The sequence below is a fragment of the Ambystoma mexicanum genome, chromosome 4p (genome assembly GCF_040938575.1).
Source record: "Ambystoma mexicanum isolate Mex_15411 chromosome 4p, UKY_AmexF1_1, whole genome shotgun sequence".
In the NCBI taxonomy this organism is placed as follows: Eukaryota; Metazoa; Chordata; class Amphibia; order Caudata; family Ambystomatidae; genus Ambystoma; species Ambystoma mexicanum.
Window position 1 is genome coordinate 476,062,949 of NC_090927.1, and position 21,136 is coordinate 476,084,084.

Below are 21,136 nucleotides of genomic sequence, written 5' to 3' on the forward strand. Positions count from 1 at the left end.
GGTTTTGAGCCACCATGGTCTTGAAAGCCCCGGAATGGGTGAGGGGAACATGGCACTCTGAACTCTTAGGCTTTACCATCTGTCCACCTCTCCAGTTGTTTTGGCGACCTAACCTAGCCCAGTCGGGAAGTCGAGTATTCCACCTGTACCCGTAATCCCTCAACCTACATGTGTGGCTCTTGATAGGTTGAGGTATGATGACTGGGACCTCTCAGAGGAGGTTTGTGAGGTGCTACTGGCTTCACGCAGACCTTCTAGGAGATCATTGTACGCGCGTAGGTGGAGAAAATCTGAGGTTTAGTGTTGGGAACGTAGGATAAACCCTATTGCTTGTCCCAGCACTACAGTGATGGCGTTCCTTCTGTCACTGGCCTCCTCAGTCCTTCAGATAGGCACAGTCAAGGGCTACTTTGCAGTTTTGTCTGTGTTCAAGAGGTCATGGGATCAAGGATCTTGCTTCACAGTCCCAATTCCCAATGACGCAATTCCTCAAGGGCCTTGTAAATAGGTTCCCGTCTACGTCGTTTTTGGTTCCAAACTGGTACCTAAATTTGTTTTTTAACATTTTCTATGGCAGCTCTATTTGAACCTATGCATTCGTGTCCTGTTGGTCTACTCACCTTGAAATCAGCTTTCATGTTGGCAGTCACGTCAGATCTTAACTTGCAAGCTGCCCTTCCTAAAATCTTTCAAGGAGAGGGCTTTTATCGAGGTGCGTCCTAAATTCCTGCCAATAGTGGTTTCTGAATTCCATGTGTCGCAGAGCAATGATTTGCCAGTTTTCTATCCTCCTCCACATCACTCTAAGGATGAGATGAGGCAACACAGGTTGGACCTTAAGAGTTTCCAAGTAGCTAGGATGACAGAATTTAGGCGTGACGACCAGCTCCTTGTGGCCTTCTCTCTGGCCAGGGAAGGGATTGGCTGTGTCCAAACAGGCAATCTCTTGCTGGATTGTTCTCTGCATCGCATAGTGTTATCAGAGAGCAGGAAAGGATCTGCCTCCATGCATCAGGGCAGATTTTACGAATGGTGTCTTGGCATCATCTGCCTTGCAAAGGGGTGTGCAGGTGAAGGAAATATGTCAAGCAGCGACGTGGTTGTCTCTCCACACGTTAACGAAGCATGCTTTGATGTGTTTTGGACACTCAATTCGGTAGAGCGGTGTTTGAGGGCTTTCATCCCGCCTCTGCAATCTGTACTGCTTTGTGAGTATATCTGATGGGGAATCTGAGTGAGAATGCAATCGATGAAAGGAGAAATTACTTGCCAGTAATGTTCTTTCTATGGATTCTTCTCCCGCAGATTCCTCATCACCCTTCCATCTTGCCCCTGCTGTGAAAATGGTGTGCCGCCATTATCTGGTTGTTCTTTTCTATTGGGACAAAGTTATGACGATTAGGGGTTAGGCACAATTTGGTGCCACATTGTACGAGTACTGTCAGCCAGTTGCTTCCAGTACAATTCTGTTACTCACAAAAAGTTTTGTTTTTTGGTTGCATTTAGGTCAAATATTTTGGATTCTTCCTTCGCAGCTGCTGAGCTGGTGATGAGGAGGTGGAGATTGTGGTACAGGGGTGAAGTGGCGTGTTATATATACGAACAACGTCGCGTCCAGAATTGAGGAGTGGCACGGTCTAGTCAAGAGGAGTCGGCATTCAATGTCGAGTTATACTATGCCCCCTGTCAAACGCTTCTGAGCAGCTGACTCTGGAAGGATGTCTATCTTAGGAATCTGCGGGAGTAGAATCCATAGAAGGAACATTACCAGTAAGTAATTTCTCCTTCTGTCACTTACCACACTGATGTATTTGGATTTTACCAACAAGGGGGGGCGTGACCTGATCACATGCAGTAGAGACGTGACTGCCCAATGCTCCCACTGCAATCCTGTTGTAACTCTGCAAGCGGTTGTCAAAACAAAAGAACCTAAATACATTTTTGTGTGTCGGAAACCAGCCTGCACCTCACCGCGCTGAATCCGACACGAATCGTAGCTGGTGAGAGGTGCCCCTTGTCTTCCAAAATGATGACCCCTGCAGGGCTCTGAGGAGGAGGGAGCCTGGAACCGAGGCAGTGTGTCACGGCCACATCCTGTTTGCTTCCCGGGTGGAATTGGGGGCCGGGAGGACTGTCCGCCGTGCCAGAGAAAATCCACAGCACTGAAATGTCAGCGAGCTGGGAATCGGACTATAGTCTCTGCCATGGTGAGAGACCCACTGCGGTCTGCGACGGTCCTGTGTGGTGGAACTGCTGGTGACCCAGTAGTGGCGAGCAGCGAGACTACCGGTAGGCATGAACAGATTGGCAGTGGAGACACAGTCCGGGAGACACTAGCACTAGTGAACGGAGCATCTGGGCCCGGGGCTGTTATCCTGCCATTGAAGGCTTGGAGCACTGTGCCTGGGACCCCATGCAGTGAGTCCTGCAAACATTCCCCGGTGCCGCTGGGGATCCAAGACTCCAGTGGCAGGTAAATACTAGCCTGCTGTGCCTCTGATTATTGGGAAAATCACTGCCACTGGTGCGTCGACACCTGGGGTGGGGTGGCTGGGTGTGCAGGCCCGAGACTTCTGACACTGTGGTGCGGGGTGGCACATGCTAAAGAGCTGAGAGGCTTAACTGTAGCACAGTCATTAAGAGGTACAGTAGTTACCTGCCTTCACTTCCACCCCTGGGCACTAAGTGTGGGAAAGAGTGGCACGACCGAGCCTGCAGGCAGGAATACTGTGCTGGTGCGCCCCTACTAAGGCGGATAGGGTGGCTGCGTCTGCCACATATATATGGGCATGCGGCTGAACCTGTGACAGACGCGGCTCACCGACCTTGTGGGCACCGAAATATAGGCTGCTCTCGGACCAGCTGCTGCTGCATACCTGAGGTGCCGTCATCGGTCCCACTCCCAACTTGCTGCTGGTTACGTAGGGGGGAGTACCTCCAACAATTATATAACATAGACGGCACGCTCTGTCTGGGCCGGGGTGTGCCCCAGCGGCAAGACCCAAATCGGAGGGACAGAGGAAACGACACGTCTGGCAACACACAGCGCCTTTTTGAGTAATCCACCAGGCCTGTCTCTCTTGGGCCACATTGGAGAGGCAGTGAGAATGGCGCATCAACCAGGTGCCCGAAAGCGTGACTGGGGGCCACACTGCTCCCCAACTGCTCCTCACTGATGTTCCCCACAAAACCCAAGGGGAAGGCTAATACCATGGAACCGTTTGTTAGCCGAAATAAACATAATGTAACACCCCGGGAGGCAAGCAGCGATCAAGTGACAACCCCGACTGCCACACCAGCACTCCAAGACAACCAGATACTGGCAATTGCAGCCTTGTGAATATCCCTTGAAAATAGGATAGACGAAATAAGAGTTGACGTGCAATTACTTCGTCAAGATGTCAGGCAGTTGTTCGCACGGGTTACGGAAGCTGAGACCACGCTTACTGCCGCAGCGGCCACTAACAAAGACCTAGAGGCGAGAGTCAAAGATATCGAGAAAGAGGGCCGGTCACGCAGGAACAACATACACGTGCTGGGGGTGCCAGAAGGGACTGAAGGCCAGACCCCACCTCTTATGTGGAGACACTTCTGCTACAGGAGGTGGGCCCCAGGAAACTGTCACAAGGTTTTGCTATTGAGAGGGCCCAACGGTCACTTCAGAAGAGGCCACCCCCTAGTTCCCACCCCATGCCGCTGATAGCCAAGGTTCTCAATTTCTGCGATAGGGAGGTGATCCTACGATTCTCCCGGGAGGAGGGAGAAATACTGTGTAATAACTCCAAAATTGCCATCTATCCGGACTATACGCCCAATGTTCAGAGAGCTAGAAACAGGTTTGTACCTACCAAGGCGAGGTGCTCAGACAACTGGGACTTAAGTATATACTTATCTACCCTTCTAGGCTGAAGATCCTCCACAATGGCAGATCACACTTCTTGGACAGCCCTGAGGCTGCAAACATGTGGCTAGAACATAATAACCTTGCCAACAAGAGAGACAAGCTGACCACAACGCTGCAGTTCTGACGTAAAAAAAAAAAATACCAACTTCCTCCCTTAATCAGCGGATCTCTTTTGCGTGTTGCTTTTGGACTCTGGACCCGAACACCATTTATACGGCCCTTTTGAACAGTGGGGACAAGAATCAGTTGCCCACTGCAGTTCTTGGTTACCCGCCCCCAAGTTGACACTAGACACCGGCCTGTTGCTGGTTTTAGCTGCTGGTAAGAAAAGGCTGCCCTAAGCCTGGAATATCCCAGTAAGCCCGAACGACACGTACTCAATGGGCAATGTTATAAAGTTGTGTTTTTCAAGTGATTTTTTTTGTTCAATCCATGCAATACTGCTCGCTGGGACACATGTTGGAATCGATGGCAACTCTGCACTATTTGGGACACAACCTTCTACTGAAGTCAGAACTTAACCTGAATAACACTAGATTTGACTTGAGTTTTTTCATGATCCTGTTGGACCGTTTCCTCACGGAACAACGTCATGACCACACTTAAAATACTGACCTGGAACGTGCGGGGACTGGGCTCCTATGTCGGCAGGAACCGGTGAAATCCAAGCTGCACCGCAAGAAGATTTCCATTACTTAATAGCTGAGGAGCAGGAGGTGCTCCTGAACGCTGGGGCAGGACTGGCTATGGAGCCACATACTCTAGGTTTGCTAGGGGTGTCTTGACCTGGATTAGTGACTCACTGCCCTTGTGGCCCCTGGAAGTGGAGCCGGATGGGGGTGGAGATGGGAGATACCGGATTATAAAGGGATACCTAGGTCATAGAGAGATATGTATCGTCAACTCCTACTTTCCAAACCACACAATCCCTCCCCTTGTGCACAAACTATGTTCGTTAATTGCGCCCCGGAGAGAGGGCCTCATTTTGTGGGGGGGGGGGCGATTTTAACTGTGTGAGAGATATAATACTTGATCGATCGCTTGCCACCCGTGTCAAGCTCCCCCTGTAACTGTTGCCCTAAATACGACCCTAGCGGACTTGGATCTAGTTGACATCTGGAGGGAATGTCACCTGCTACTCATACTATTCCCCTGCCCACAAACTACACACTAGAATTGATTACCTTTTCACGGGGTCAGGACGCTTAACTGAATTTCATAACGCAGAATACTTGGGCTGCACGACATCAGACCACTCTCCCCTCTTGGTGGAATGTTGCCTTGCCATCCCACCCCCTTGTACCGACATGGCGCTTGCGCCAAACGCGTTGTCTGACAAACCTTTTAGAGAAGAACTCCTAAGGTCCTTATCAAATTTTTTCGATAGTAATATCGGGAGCATGGACAGCTGGAGTGCACTCTGACAAACAATGAAAGTAGTAGTGAAAGGGGAGGTTATTGCAAAGGTGGGGGGCATTTGTCGAAGCTTACAGGAGGGTCTAGAAGCTGCTGAGAAGGAGATTCAAATATTAGAGACCCAAGGCCCAGACAGCCCAGAGACAGAAGACAAACTGGCTGAAATCTGTATAGGGTGTCGTGAGGCATGGGGGAGGCTGGCTAAATTTGACTATGCCATGAAGATGCCCAGGACCCATATGAAGAGCAATAAGCCTGGCAGATTATTGGTGTGGCTTTGCAAAAGAGAACATCCTAGACAACACTGCTACTAGATGAATGCGGGGCACCATGGAGGCTCCAACTGGCAATTAATGACATTTTTAGTACTTTCTACACTCAACTATATAGCCATGGCCACCCAGTCCCCCAGGAAGCTCTCTCACTTACCCGGCTCACTCAACTTGCACCCGACCAGATAGACACCCTAGATAGACCTATCAATGTGGAAGAAATAAGGGAGGCTATTGCCTCATTGGCTACCTGCAAGACACCTGGCGGTGACAGACTCCCCCCGAGTTTTACAAGGCATATAGCTCCACCCTTGCCCTGATACTCCTAAAGCTTTTTGAAGAAGCCTATAGTAGAGGCATATTGCCGACCAGTACGAGGGAAACCTTAGTGATCCCCATCCCCAAACTAGGGAAACAAACGGATACATGTGAATCATACCGCCCCCTGGCCATGCTAAACTATGATATTAAAATACTCACAACAGTTCTGGCAACCCGCCTCAGAGCACACATCTCATCCCGAATACACTTGGACCACACAGGCTGTGTGCCAGGCAGCAATACTACACTGAATCTTACGCATGCTACAACATATTAGAGACCAGACAAATGCCTGTGAGGAACCCAACAAAGTGGTGTCCCTGGACGTCGTTAAGGTGTTTGACTTCGTGTAATGGGAGTGGTTGCTGGTTTCACTACGGAGCATTGGCCTAGGTTCAAGCTTCATCAGGTGGGTGGAGCTGTTATACACCCTGCCAACAGCAAAAGTAAAATCAGGTAGTCGAATCCCAGAGGTATGGGAAACATGCCATGGCACCCGTAAGGGCTGCCCACTCTCACCAATGTTATATGTATTGGCAATGGAACCTGTTAGGCAAGAATTGATGTAGGAACCCTGAGGGAGACTTCACAGCCCTTGTCCTCTTGGTATTAGGTAACCCACCTATTGGTATAGGTCTGTACTACACAAGTTGGTAGTGTGACTGAGCAGCCCAGACTTATCTCAAGATGGGTATATGTGAGCTGTAGCAATGAAGCCTACCAATACAAGTATCCAAATAACACTTAACTCAAGTATTTTAGTTAAAATATTTATTTATTTAACTGTCATTTTTAAATGAGCATCTTTAAAAGGGAAATATATGTAGCAACCAAATACACTTTAAAAATACTTTCTCAGAATCAACACAAATCAAGTAGCTACTCTTTAGAGATGCTTCATACACACTTCATACACACTTCATGCACACTTTCTACACCCTGGGGTGATTTCACTAACTAGGACAGTAATGGCGTTTATATCTCACTTGGTAGAGAGGAAAGGTTAAAGGAAGGAAGAAGGTTAAACAGGTTCTCAAAGCATGTGAGCACTTTAAATCTTCCAATTAAGTCTAGATAAAAAACATTTCCCAGCAATATTAGTTTAAAACCAATGCATCACCTATGAGGGACAGTGAGAATCAAAGTCAAATGGAATAGAAGGGTCTGCAGGGAGCCAGGACAGCCAAAGTCAACTAGGACAAAGGCTCTGGAGCTGAGGCACTTCTTAAATAAGAAGTCTTGCACAAAGTTAGAGTTTGTTGAAGAAATATCACTGTAGGGTCACAAACTGTTACACTTGTGAAAGTTAAAGCGGAGATCAACTCTAGAAAACGCTGCTACTGCAAGTCTCAACTGAGAAGAGCAAGCTAGACACTGAGGTAAGTACCAAAAGTCAGAACAGTACCTTTTGGTTTCAAAGGTTTTTGAAGAAGTGTCCAGCTGGCGTCTGTCTGGTTGCAGCAATGCAATTCCTGCAGTTCCCTGGTTCCTGGGGCTCAGTCGTGGGGACAAGAGGGAGGCCGTCTGAGGACTCCTGAGGCAGCAATTCTAAGGTTGGCGGCAGCTACAGGCTCTTTTCGGATCAGCTGCACTTCGCGGTTTCAGCACTCTGTAAACTGCACCACTGCGGATGTTGGACAACGGTTGGGCGTCCTTCACTCCATGAGTCTTGCGCTCTGGTGAGGTGACTCGAGTTTTGGTCGTCCTGCCTGTGGAGGGTCCTGGGGAGACTCCTGGAGCTTTTGGCTGGCTTACAGATGTTGCACTCGACTACCGATTTCTCAACCCCTGGCACTCGGTTCCTGTTGCAGCAAAGAAGTACAGCCAGTTGGGGAATGTCTTCCAGCAAAGTTTGTCTCGAGGTTCGTTGGTCCCACTAACGCAACGTCCCTTCCAGAGCTTCTCTTGTCGATCAGAAAAAGCTGGTTTCAGCACAACAGCAGGGCTTCAACGGGCACTTCAACGGTCCAGGAGGATGCAGCAAGCTTTGTTCACGGTTTCTTCATTGGGTTGTTCGTCCCAGTGGTCGACTCTGTCTTCAGTCCCAAAACCCTCGACTTTTCCCACCCAGAAGGTTTTTCCCACTCGTGCATAGCCTAGCTGTCACTCGCACAGCAGGGTGGCTGTCCTACAAGGACAGACAGCCAGCCAGTCAATCAGGACTCTGTTCATTCAGGTTTCCCTGGAGACACAGGACAGGGGAGTTTCAGCCACCTCCCTCACTTCCTGCCTTTGCAGACACACTGGAGCCAGAGGCGGGTTTCAGTACTGAAGCCCGCCAAAGGCAAAACAAACAAAGGGCTTAAACCTAGTTTGGTGTGCAGAGTAAAAGCCAAGAAAGACCTCACAAACAGAAAATGGCGAAAAAAGACTGGGACCATTTTAAGACATTGGTCACCCATGGGTACTATACTGCAGCTGAGGATTCAGCCTGCGTTAGAAAAGCACAATGGTAGGAAAATTATACCACTGCCACCAGCCATTTAAAGTAGTGAGGGTAACATAAAAAATGTTACATGAGTAAGTAGGAAAAGGGGCTACTAAGTAACCCTGCAGCACTACACATAAGATGGGGTATGCTGGACCTACAAAGAGAAAAGCTAAGTAAAGTCAATTTCACTTTACTATTCTTGGGAACAGTAGTTCTCACAAGAAAAGGTATTTAAACCTTATGAAAAATCTAATTGATTTCTCTTGACACTGCAATGAAGGTGCTGTGTGTCTTCATACAAAAAGTAAATGCCTATGGAGTTTGTCAGACTCCAAAAACAAAGGAAACAAATAATCCAAATCAGATGAAAACACATGAGAGAGTGAGGAAAAGGGCTCACTCACTCCAGGGTTAAAATTAAAAAGTCCTAAATCCAGCAAAAGAGCAGGCGGTCTCTTAAGGTTGAAGAGAATTGGAACCACAGGCTATATTTAAACATTGGGAATATCTGGAAGCGGGTATAGAGATTGGTGGGTCCAAACACTTGGTCTCACTTTACGTAGATGACTTACTCCTCTAGCTGTGTGAGCCAAATCACAATCTCCTTTTGATCCTAGACATCCTGGATAGGTTTGCTGACTTATCCAGAATCTCCTTCAGTAGGCGTAAATCATGCATCTTCCCGTTGGGTGGTCTCTGCGAGGTGGACAAAGCCGCCCTAGCTGACATGGGCCTCCCTTGAGAGACACTATAATTCAAATACCTTGGCGTTCAGGTTACACACCCCCCTGAAAACACACACAACCACAACATGCTCAAGGTAGCTGAGAGCCTTAAGAAATCCATGTCCTTCTGGTCACGGTTGCCACTCTCGATCATGGGTAGAATCGCTATTATTAAAATGATTGTCCTCCTCAGATTCCTTTACTTCATAAATGTCCACTACTACATAAAGGTGGCCTTCTTTTTTGACCCTTGGAAACATTAATAAGAGACTTTCTCTGGGGCTCAGGCCGCCTTAATCGTTCCTTTGCCGTGCTTGATCTGCACCATAAAGACAGAGGAGTGCAATTGCCCAGGCTAGAGCTGTATTACCTGGCCTCCCAATTGAGTTTTGTTGTGAAATGGCTAACCGAGGATCTTTTCCCTAGACTCTATGATGCTACAATAGTTAGTGGCACCTGCCAAACTTAAAGAAATATTGTGGCTTCCGGGTGAATGCATGCACTCCACACCCCTACTCGTTAAATTAGGTAGACAAGTTTGGGCTAGGACTTTTAAGGTGCCCCTACTCTGCCAATGTGCCAATTGTGGCCGACCTATGCGTGACCAGGGAAGATCTGCGTGCCTCTATACGTTGGGAAGACTGACATGTACATTTGGGGAGACCTAATTGACAATGGCATGTTTAGAGAACTCACAGCGCTTGCTCAGCTGACCGGCCTACCCAAGGGTCAATTTCTCAGTTATATGAAAATGAAAGGGGTGACGAGACGTCGGCGGCGTGGGTGGCCTTAAGAACCTGAGGAATCCACATTCTTGTTCTTGATGTACATGCTGGAAGTTGGCTGGAGACCGGTATCGAGATTGTACGGTCATCTACTTGAGAGTACCAGTACTAGAAACCTTGGCCTGAAAATGAAATGGGAAAATGACATAGGTGACACTATTAGTGACTAACTGTGGGAATGGGTGCTTGCTTTCCCTAAAAAGGTTTCCCGTAATGCCAGATTTAGGCTACTGCAGATTAACATCCTCCACTGCACATTTATATGAGCCCTAGTAGAGTTGCCAAATTTAACAAAACCATACCTCCCACCTATCCCTGGTGCCATCGGGACGATGCAAACTTGATACATATGTTTTGGAATTGCGCTAAAGCCCAGCCCTTTTGGCACCGAATCGAACAGACCTGTAGAGCAGCTGGGGTCACCTGATGTGGCTGGTCCCCGATGGAATGTCTGCTGGCAATATACTCTAGGCATAACAATCACATAACCAGACTTATAGATTTAGCATGTATCTTTGCGAAAAGGAACATTCCCCAAAAGGTCCCCAATTTAAACTGTGGCTACACGAACCTTCAATCTGTTGTGAGGCTGAAACGAGCATGGGCCACAGCACTACACTCACATGACGGCGACTCTGCGACAACCTCCGAAGCCTTAAAATCCTTAGTCTATGTTGTATTTCACCCCTCAGATGATAAACCACAATGAAAACCCCAATCTAGCTATGACTCTGAGCTCTTTCTAGTCGCATGGAGAACCCCTGCTGCCCCCCTGTTCACGGCCAAGCTAATAAAGATGCCCCATTCATTCTTATCTACATACAGTCCCCAGAGTAAGGCCTTTAATGTTCAAGCGCCCTGAATTACTAGGTGCCCGCTACTGGTATATGCATGGAAGTTTGTGTTACACCCCACCCCTCTCTATTTTTAGTTCCCTCCCCCCACTGTTTACAGTATAACAGTTATATTAAAATGCAAAAAGTGAATATTGCTGTACTTGTGGAGATAATATTTGTACTGATACTGTCGCATCACACTTTCTGCTCAATAAAGACATCCTAAAATTGGACTTTACCACCAAAGAATGTAAGAATTATTGTGGACGAAATTGCCACTCGCAATAATTCCTCAAAATCCCCCTGGAATCCTATGTAATCATAAATGTTATATATACCTGCCGTTACTCATCTAGTAATTTGGCTATAAATTTACCAGAACGAGCGACAGTAATGGTAATGTAATTTCTGTCCGAAATACTGCCAAACTGGTAATGAGGCCCTTTTTGGAAAAAATATGGCTGCACCCTATGATCGTGTGTGGGATTTTGCCAGAAACGTAGATAGGCCTTCTTTGATCTTTGGAAGCTGACCGATCAATCCAACGTATTTAAGGTGGTGTTAACTAAGGGCTCAGTAAAACCATTCTCCTGAGACAGTACAAGACTCCACTCTTAGTATAAGGCTGTACCACCTGAGTTCATTGTAGAGTAGACAGAGCACCCAGGCTTATCTTAGGCGAGATAGGGCTATAGAATTAGTACAAAGAAATTGTATTATGCATATGGTCCAAAGAAACACTGACCTGCTATGTATTGTAAAAATAAAGGGTTTATTTCATATACAAGCAGACCAAGAGATTCTATAGTTGTAATGGGAGATACCAAATTCTATCTCGCACCCATATAGGCAGAACGTGTATTTTGAACTGGCTGTTCCTTATTGAAATGGGAGTCATTTTGCCCAACAGTGGAGTGACTCACAGTAAGGTCCCACTTACCCAGACCCCTAGGGAAGGTCTTGCTTAGCGGGCTCACCTCCCTAGCCTCAAATGGGGTGGTTCCCCTCTGGGGAAAAGGTACAAATTGTCCAGATTCACAACATTAGTTCAAAAGGGAAGAGGGAAGTTAAAGAATATGACAAACCAAGAAAATGTTTTCTGTGCTCTCCTTCAGAGTTGTTGGCCCCAACCCCTGTTTATGACCTGGAAATGCAACTTCTATATGCTTTGAAATCTGTCTTTGGATCTGATCTTCTTTGCTCAGGTGGAGGTTCCATGTTTGCCCAATCTCTTTATCACAACGCTAACTTACTTGATATCACCAAGACTGTTCATATAATACTTCACTTCCCCTTTGGTGACCGTAGTCTCTGTGGTGTTGATAATATGAATAGCTAGGGAAATTCTCATCAAAACATTGTGGTACTGCTAGGATATATGGTGGATCAGAAGGACGCAGACTCTGATAATCCATTTCACTGAAGTATTTATTTAAAGAAAAAAGATAAATGCCTATCTTTTCTCTATGCTTTGAGGCATCCCTACCTAACAAAACTAAATACGGTGCTAGTCAGTCGTCAGTGAATCTCTTAACAGAATCGGTCCACCTTCCGAACTAACTTTCTGACCACCCACCAACTTAATTGCTAAATATAGGAGAATGACTCCCTTCTCTTGGGGATTTAACTTTTTGCAAACTTCAGACCAATACTTTATCTTCAAATAGTCTCTGGTGACTTTTTATCCATTTGTGTAATTCTTTCAATACTTTGTGACTTTGATTGCTGTTTTCTTTGGTAATGGATTTTGGTTCCTGTTAAGTCTCTGGGGTCTCTCTGAGAATTGTCCTTGAACCTAATCTCTGTTCCCACCTTGTCTTCAGACTTTTCTTTTATATCTGGACTCTCCTCTTTAACTAGACTTCCTTTGTCTTGACTCATATCAATATTATTATTCCAACAATGATTTTCGGTCACTCTTCTCTGAAGAGCTTTTATCCTTAACTGGGATGAGAATGAGGACTCCAATAATGATTCCCATTCACTCTTCTCTATCAATACTTTACCTTGACTGGGAGGAGTATGATTGTTCTCATAATGAGTCTCGTTGGTTTAGATGGACTTTAATAATGCAGTTTCTTTATCTTGACTGGGACTAGTATGAGCATTCAAATAATGGTTCTCCATCCGGTACTGGGTCTCCGTTTTCCCTTTTACCTGTTGATGTTAGGGATAATGTCACCAGGTTTGTATTCGTTCGAGATAGTCTCTTTGTTTTGTCAGGTTGGCTTCTTGGGATAGTTCATCCTCACTCCATTCGTTCTGTTGCATAGGATGTCGCCATGGTACTTCGTATAGCAACTAATTCTGCTTTGGCAGATGCAGAGTCGGATCAGTGTTGTTTTCGGGACAACGGTTTTACCTGCAGTTTATTCATACCACAACTCTTTCTCAGGGTGTTGGGACGCCACAAGTCCAGCTTAATTTCGCTCCCTCTATGTTACAAGACTCAGCTCATCTGTTGGTTTCTTGCTTTCTCGCAACAGAGGACACTGCGCATCCAGCCTTTCCTCTGTGTCAGCAGAAAGCCAGTCTGTAACCCGTTGGCTTCTCGCTCTCATCTCCAGTCTCCTCCCCTCTCAAATATTACGTAGCCATGCACTTCCCTGGCACAGGGTCGTTTTCCTTTTTCTTTGTCTCCAGTGTGTCATCTTCCTTGTCGCAGTTAAGGGGGATTTTTTAATTTGAAGCAATATTCACTGTTGACAATAGCATATGCTGGTATATGTTTTTTCATTTAAATCTTTAAGGTATGTTTACAGAGGTTTTGTTGAAATGTTCTCTAGGGGGTTCCTCACCGGAACAGTAATCCTTGTCTCCCAGTGAGGTCCCACTTGCCTCGACCCCTAGGGAGGGTGTTGCGAAGAGTACTCACTCCGTAGCCTCAAATGGGGAGGGCTCCCTCTTGGGGAGAAGGGCCAAATTACCATGATTAGTCACAGATCCTAGATATTAAGTATGAGAGTGTTTCACAAAGGTTTAAACTTCTTCTGCATTGCCTAGGGAGCCAGGAAGGAGTTGTTTAAAAAATAAATGTGTACCAGTGCATACTGCAAGCTGTTTATGAATCAGTTGATGGCTTGCTCTGCCCAGGGCTAGAATACCTCTGTGCAAGTTCTCAATTGCATCTGTCTTTTATTTGTGTTTGCAAAACAGTTGTAGGCTGCTTATAGAATTTAAGTATATATTTTTGCTTTATTTGTCCATGCCCCAAGGTAAAAAGAAATGGAAGAAGACCTGCTGTCTCCCATCCTTTGTGATTTGCATCTTCATTCTTTTCTGCATTACTGCTGGAGTTATACTGCTGGCTAGTTTTCCCATGGAAAGAAAATATATGACCGTGAATGCTATTCTGATTTCAATTGCGTGTGCTGTGGGCCTGGCTATCATCTGGAACTTCCGTACGTGGTGGCAAGTGATGGACTCTATCTTAAACTCACAAAGAAAGAGACTTCATAATGCAGCGTCAAAGCTTCACAAATTGAAAAGTGAAGGGTTCATGAAAGTAAGTATTACAACTATAAAGTTTCTTTAGTAATATGAAAATTGCCCTGTTAAACAGATGTTGCTATGTTTGTAATATATATGTTAACCCAAAATCTGAAGCGATTGAAACATTCATTGAAGCGCCGTCAGCTGTCGCTGCAAATGCTCTGGAAAAAGAGGAAGCTGAAATGATTGTACTGGCAGACTTTATCATTGAATGCTTGGACTACAAATGGTATTCTGAAGCGATCAAGCGGGGGGCTTCCCAAATGGCAAAGAAAATAGGGAAGTTAATAAGATCTAAATTGAATTTCTGGGACCTAATCATAACAAGTGGACGTTTAAGGGAAGATAATCTTCCCGAAATTCACTCTGGAGAATGGCCCCTTGAGATCCACTTTGGACTATGTATTTTTGTCAGAATCTTTGTTTCGGAAATGTGTCAGCCTTAGAGTAAAGCCACTAAAATCTAGTTATCATCACGTTAGTGCTAACTATGCAAGAATCGTTGAATTATACCATAAGTAATAATTGTAAAGTGGTAGTAGAGGCTACTAAAGGGAACAACGCATTAGTGTGGACGCCAGCACTATCGCACCGGTTTAATGAGCATATTTTTCATATGGGCTCAAACAATGAAGGTGACTGGTATAATCCAATCACTTATGACCAAGCAATCCAACAGGTTTTGGGGAACTTATACGGGGAGAGGGGTAAGAAGGCTAAAAAGAAGCAGGGGTATAGACACAAATATGACATTTGTTGGCAGAAAGAACGGAAGAAGGAATATAATAAAGCGTTGAGACAGCTAAGAAAAAGTCCTTCCAACTATAAAGATAGAGCTAGACATTTGAGACTTGGGTACAAATCCTGGGTAAGGGGCCATTGGTTAATACTCTTTATAAATGACTCGGAGGCAATGCTGTACTCAATCACTCACTCACTCACTCACTATTAAAAACTTAGCCTCCTTTTGCAGACTGATTAAGGATCCAATGAACCAGTGTTCCCTGCAAAGTAAACCTATATCATACTCTGTGCCGTTTAAACGAGGGGATAGAGGGAATGCCTGTGCTAACTTGCAACTGGTTGGAGCATGTAAAATTCGATCTACAGGCAATAATGAAAGCCGTTAATGCCCCGGGCCCAGATGGTTAGGCAAATACTACATTTAAATCCAACCCTAACCCCTGGGCTGCCCTTTTGTATGTCTTATTCACGGGAATCGTTGGGATAAAAATGTTACCTCCATCTTGGAGAATGGCCAACATTGTTGTAATTTACAAGAATGGAGATAGGGCTATTCCATCTATTGCTCTATCGCCCTTCTAGATTCTTCAAGTAAAATCTATTATTGTGGAGCACTTGCAGAAGTGGGCAAACAACAAAAAAGTATGCAATACATTTCAATCAGGCTTTTGACAAGGTCTAAGCACTGACCACAGCTGTTTAGTGATCAACCTTCTCCAAATACAGGCCAAACATGAAAAAGGGGCCATCTATTGTGCCTTCCTAGATATCTCACAGGCTTTTGATCGAGTAAATCGACAATGCTTGTGGGAAAAGCTCAGGGAGATGGAAATGTCCGGCGGCTTTGGTGGATATCTTGATGGGTCTATACACAGACACCAAGGGTAGGGTGCGTTTAGGCCAACAAGGAAACTACACAAGGTGGGTCCCCAGTCATTGGTGGCTGTGGCAGGGATGTGTGTTGGCTCCCTGTTTGTACAGTTGTATACCTGTGACTTGGGAAAAATCTTCAAAAACATAAGAAATTTCCCTCCTAGGCTAGGAAGCCTATCAATGGATTACTTGGCATATGCTGATGATATAATTTTGTTTGATCTGACACCCATAGGCCGTCGAAGGGCTTTAACAGCGACCATGAATATTTTGCGGCACTAGGCCTGCAGTTACATGTTCAAAAATCAAAAATCCTTGTGCTAAATTATGGGGAAAAAAAGAAGCCAAAATTCAAGTGGGTGAAAGGAAAAGAAAGTCTGGAAAAGTCCAGTCTTTAGGGGTTGAAATTAATTAAAGGAGCTCAAAACAAAACGATTATGATCGGATGATAAAAAAAATGAAATTGAACATCTCAAACTATGGCATTTGATAGGAGGTTTGGTAGATGTTCAGCAATTCCAATGATCAAATATTACTAACAAAAAATAGTCCCACGTCTTTTGAATGGAGTGGAATTGGGCTTACTCTCGGATAAATGGAGCAGAAGAGACTCATTGATATGGAAAGATTACTCCCTCTTCCAAGGTGGACGCCCATATCAGTGATCAGACATGAGGTGGTCCAATTTCACTAAAAGCACGGGCAGATTGGATGTATTTGCAATTGTTAAGATCTCTTTTACTTCCTCCTGTGAACACTATATTAGCAGAGTTACGTTCAGTGCTTATTTGGAACTCCTGGAGAGTTTAACAGAGTGGCTTAGCTCGGGTATAAAATTGCTGGCCGATTATGACCTGAACCTTGACAAACTGGTAGCGGTGTATGTTGACAAAAAGAAAATTATGTTTGAGCTTGACTGGGTAAAGAACAGAGAATCCGCTCTAGACTATCACTTATTTTATGATCTAAAATACGAAATTAGAGTATTGAATGATATGCCTTTTTATCTGAAAAAGCACCCATCAAGAAAACATTGTTGTGACATGCTACGCCTTGAACTGAATGTAATTTCCACTAGGGAGGTTACTGGCTCGAGACAGGGTATAGAGCGTTCACTGAGGGTATGTAGGCATTGTTTTCAACACATTGAAACAAGACGCTATCTTTTTCTCGAATATTTTTGTTTTCACTGAAATCCGTTGTAAGCTTTTCCTCTGCTTTGTCCCTGATATAGCCCTAATCAATACTGAGTGGTTTTGGGGAAAGAGATTGACTAGCCACAAATTATTTTTGGCCTTGTCCATTTAAAGAATTCTGAAAATTGCTTTAGAGGAAATGACAGGAAATACTGGATAATCTGAGTATTTTAATGTTTGTTTTTCTATATTAATTGATATTATGAATTGTATTTTTATGAAATTAAACAATTTGATGTTTTGTGTATTTTAAATGCTTTTAAAGGTTTTAGAAATGTACGGACATTTTTTTTAACTAATGTGTCTTTTTGCAAAGATTTGAATTAACCAAATATAAATTAAAAAAAATATATTGCTTTTATTTGTAGCAAAATGGATTCATACTTCAGATGAAAGGAGAGCGCTGCACGGAGCACAAATGTAGCTGCAAACTGTTAATCTGTTGCATAGATGAAGAGCTCTTTCAGCCTGTGCCTTATTATCCCACTATCACATGGCCAACAGTGGGGACAAAGTCCCATATCACGAGTTCGGCGGCAAGGACAAAAAGTGGCGGTAATGAAATTACAACCACTTTTACTGCTACGTCGAATTACAGGCAACCGAAAATGGGCGGTAATACCCAGTGCTATTTCCACCGTAGAAATTTGCAATGTAGGAATTACAGACCAGAACCAGCAGTAATTCCCTCTAGGCTAATTCCAAGGGCAGAAATATCACCAGAAAATAAAATGAAAATTCCACCTTATTATTAGGTTAAAATACTGCATAAAATGGGTGGACATTACAGTTACCTCAACATTAGAGGTGGACGCAGATTTATCCAGCTGATGGCGATGAACCCACAGGTGCACCCAGTAGGCCTTGAAAGTGTATGTAACGACTACACCTTCCCCAAATACACTTCCAAACAACATGAAGCTAATACCAATAGCGAGCTTCAAGCTCCAGGACCTCCTGCTGTTCATTGAGCTGCAGTGACATGCTCAGCAGCGTCCCATCATTGGCACTGCACAAAGGCAGAGGAAGCACGGTGTATGAGCGTGCAGATTCCCTGGATCAGACTATCACACTAGGCACTGCGGCGAGCCAGAAGAAGGACTCGTACCAAAGGATATGTTTGAATGTAGTTTATTTAAGTTAAAAGAAAATGCCTCACTGACCCTACTACTGAAAGGTGAGTTCCCTTTGTGACAAATCCAGGATGTCATCACTGCTTCCGAAGGGGGAGCCCCTTCCCAGGAGGCCAGGGTGATGAGGCCACTACCCGATAGTCCCTCTGGATCTCATGGGATGGGAGACCCCCTTTGGGACCAGTGACGACCATATCTGGAGAACGTGGTATCCCCGCCAATCACCTAATCCTAGACCCCTTCCTGACAACAACCCCAACTCTCCTAGATCTCCTCCCTCTCCACCACTACCTTCATATACCATGTATTTTTGTAGCCCAACAGAATTAGAAAATACTGAAATGAGAAAGATCTATAGTGAGTTACATCATGCCTCACTCAGTACTGGGAGGAGGCGGCGCAGTGGGGCAGTACAGAATACTTACGAGAGCCACTTTGCCCATTCTAGTGGTTCTTGACAGCCGATTGGAACACGCCATTTGAAAAGCAAAGAAGGACTTGACGAAGTGTTAAGCCCTCCCTGGAGGAGCCACAAGAGCAAGCACAGACCAGGAGTGAAGGCGGAAGCTGAAGGGAACGCCAAGAACTGAGGGAGAGAGTTCATGACCAGTCCAGAATGTGAGGCCTATACAACCAGCAAGGCGGGCTGAAACTCTGGCATCCCTGAGGGCTGAGGAGTGCGCAGGGAAGAAACCATGCTGCCAGGAAGGAGAAAGACTGCAGAGCCGCCACAGAGCGAGAGCTGAGATCCAGAGACCGTGCAGTAAAGGAAACTCGTTGCCAGATAGGAGAAGACTACAGAGGTGCTGCAGAACAAGAGACGCTCCAGAACACCACTGGGGCACTGTGACAGAGCCCAGCTACCCCAGGGAAGCTGACACCAGTGCAGACTGCGCAACAAGGAATGCCGGTAGCCGGAGAGGCACTGAAGGCCCAACGAGGTGGTGGCACAAGCTGAGAGGCTAGGAAAAGGGGGCCAGGGACCCTGAAACCATGGGAGAAATGGTTGATTGGACATGGGCTTATGCTAAGGTTTGGCAGGAGAGTGATCCAAGCCTACAAAGTGGGAAACTAAAGTCAGAATTGCGAGCCTGGGATCAGCACCCATATAAAGAAAACTGAAACTGCTAGACAGTAAATGAAGAATTTGGCGGATGAGTAAGACCGGTCTGTATGGGAGGCGACAACTTGGGAGTGCATCCAGGCTGTTCTTCTTTGTCGCAATACCTGGTGGGAGGAAACATGGTCTGCCAACCAGGGTCAAGGACCCACCCCACTTTGGATGAACATCCAAACTTCTTTTGTGTTTGTAACTGGGCCTGGTGAAAAGGAACCAGGTCTGCCAATCGGGCCAGAGACCCAGGGATAGACAAGAAGCCTGAGAAGGGCCAACAAGGGGACGGAATTTCCCCAAAACAGTTATTGAACTTTACAAGAAGCCTGAACAAAGCCCCGGGGTGTGAGATATTCCCCATTACTTCAATGTCTGAAGATCCCAGAGCTGTCTTATGTCCAGGGGAAGGTTCCCACTCCCTTTAGGCTGGAAAGACTGTCATTTGATTTTAATTTAAACTTGGATATGAGGGACAGAGGTAGGATTCTGCCATTGGAAATTGGGATTTTTCTTTTGACATTCTGACACTAGTTATGGCTCTTAGAGTTAGGGTGGGATAGGGTTTTCTTTTCCTTTTTTGCACTTGACAAAGTTTATTATAATCACCATGACCCCTCAGTGTCAGTCTTACTTCTGCACCCTTACACCTTCCTAACCAAACTAAACTAAGGTGCTTGTCTATATAGTTCAAAATGAAATTATTGTCTTTGCTCCAAACCTATCCTCTAAACTAGCCCTACCACTTAGCAAAAACGTAAAAGAAATAGGTTGAGTGCATGTCTATCAAACGTTCTTCAAAGTTCCCCATGCTTTACTCATGCTCTCTTGTCACTCTGTTTATTGTGCCCCTGTGGCTCCTTTAGGGTCCCCTGACCCAATTTCTCACTTAGTTTTTTAGGGTTCCTATGGCCCCTCTCTGCTTCTGGTTTTCTTAGTTGTCTTGGGTCACTGTAACAGTCTCCATGGCCTGCCTCTCTACTGCACTGGATGCTAGCGGTCTTTGCATGCCGATCATCTCCGATCTCTCTCTGGCTCACCAGTCCTCCCTCCATCCCTGGACTCAGTCTGTTTGCAGGCTCTGGGCCCACCACATCCAATATGTGGTTGCGTCTCCAGGTCCGGTTTGCTTTGAGCAGCCTCTTCCTCTCGGGCCTTTGCGCGCTTCCTTGTCTGACGTACACCGTCACTTTTTGGCATCACCCACCTTCGTGTTGCAGCCGGCTGCGCTCGTCTGCCCGGCTCCCCTACTTCCGACGTTCTCATGTCCTAGATTCGCCTTAGCATAGGTTCTCCTCCTCCATTCAAGGATTGTTGGCCCTTTATTCTTGTTTTGGTATTCAGAAGGTGCGTATTCACCCCAGGTTGTGAAGCATGTGGAACATTCAGCATTACCTTGAGCCAAACACACATATTTGTATTATTAGTATTTCTTATTCCCATGTAGGCAGATAATACTTTAGGTATAGGGAGTTCCCCATGGGAATGGGAGTCCTTATTGTATTGTATTGTATTGTATTTATTGTGTTTATATATCTCTTTAATCCCCTAAAGGGTAATAACTCCCAGTGACAACCCACTTTCCGTTTTGCTGAGCCGGCTCACCTCCCTAGCCTCAGAGGGGATGGCTCCCCTTAAAAGAAGGGTCGAAGTCTCCAGAATTGTCACAGCACTCACTGTGGGGCAGCTAATTACACTGTACTTTCCTGAACTAGGATAATATAGCTGAACTACTCGCCCTCATACATGCAGTTATGGAGAGCAGGATCAGTGTATGAACCGCCATCCAACCACTGCTGAAGCTTTTGTCAGTCCTTTGCTTTATCGCCACAGGCACCTTCCATTACCCTGTAGACAAGATGTCAGGAAAGAATTATCTTTACTGCACCGTTTCTTC

The 21,136-nt window shown here is 45.5% G+C and overlaps 1 protein-coding gene across 4 annotated transcripts in view; it reads left to right on the forward strand.

Moving 5' to 3' along the window:
* KIDINS220 (kinase D interacting substrate 220) overlaps nt 1–21,136 on the forward strand; it is a 1,499,978-nt gene that overhangs the window by 869,603 nt on the left and 609,239 nt on the right. For all 4 annotated transcript variants that reach the window (XM_069606010.1, XM_069606012.1, XM_069606011.1 and 1 more), the window contains exon 18: nt 13,906–14,195. In XM_069606010.1, coding sequence (XP_069462111.1) covers nt 13,906–14,195 — 290 coding nt within the window. The remainder of the gene's footprint in view (nt 1–13,905; nt 14,196–21,136) is intronic.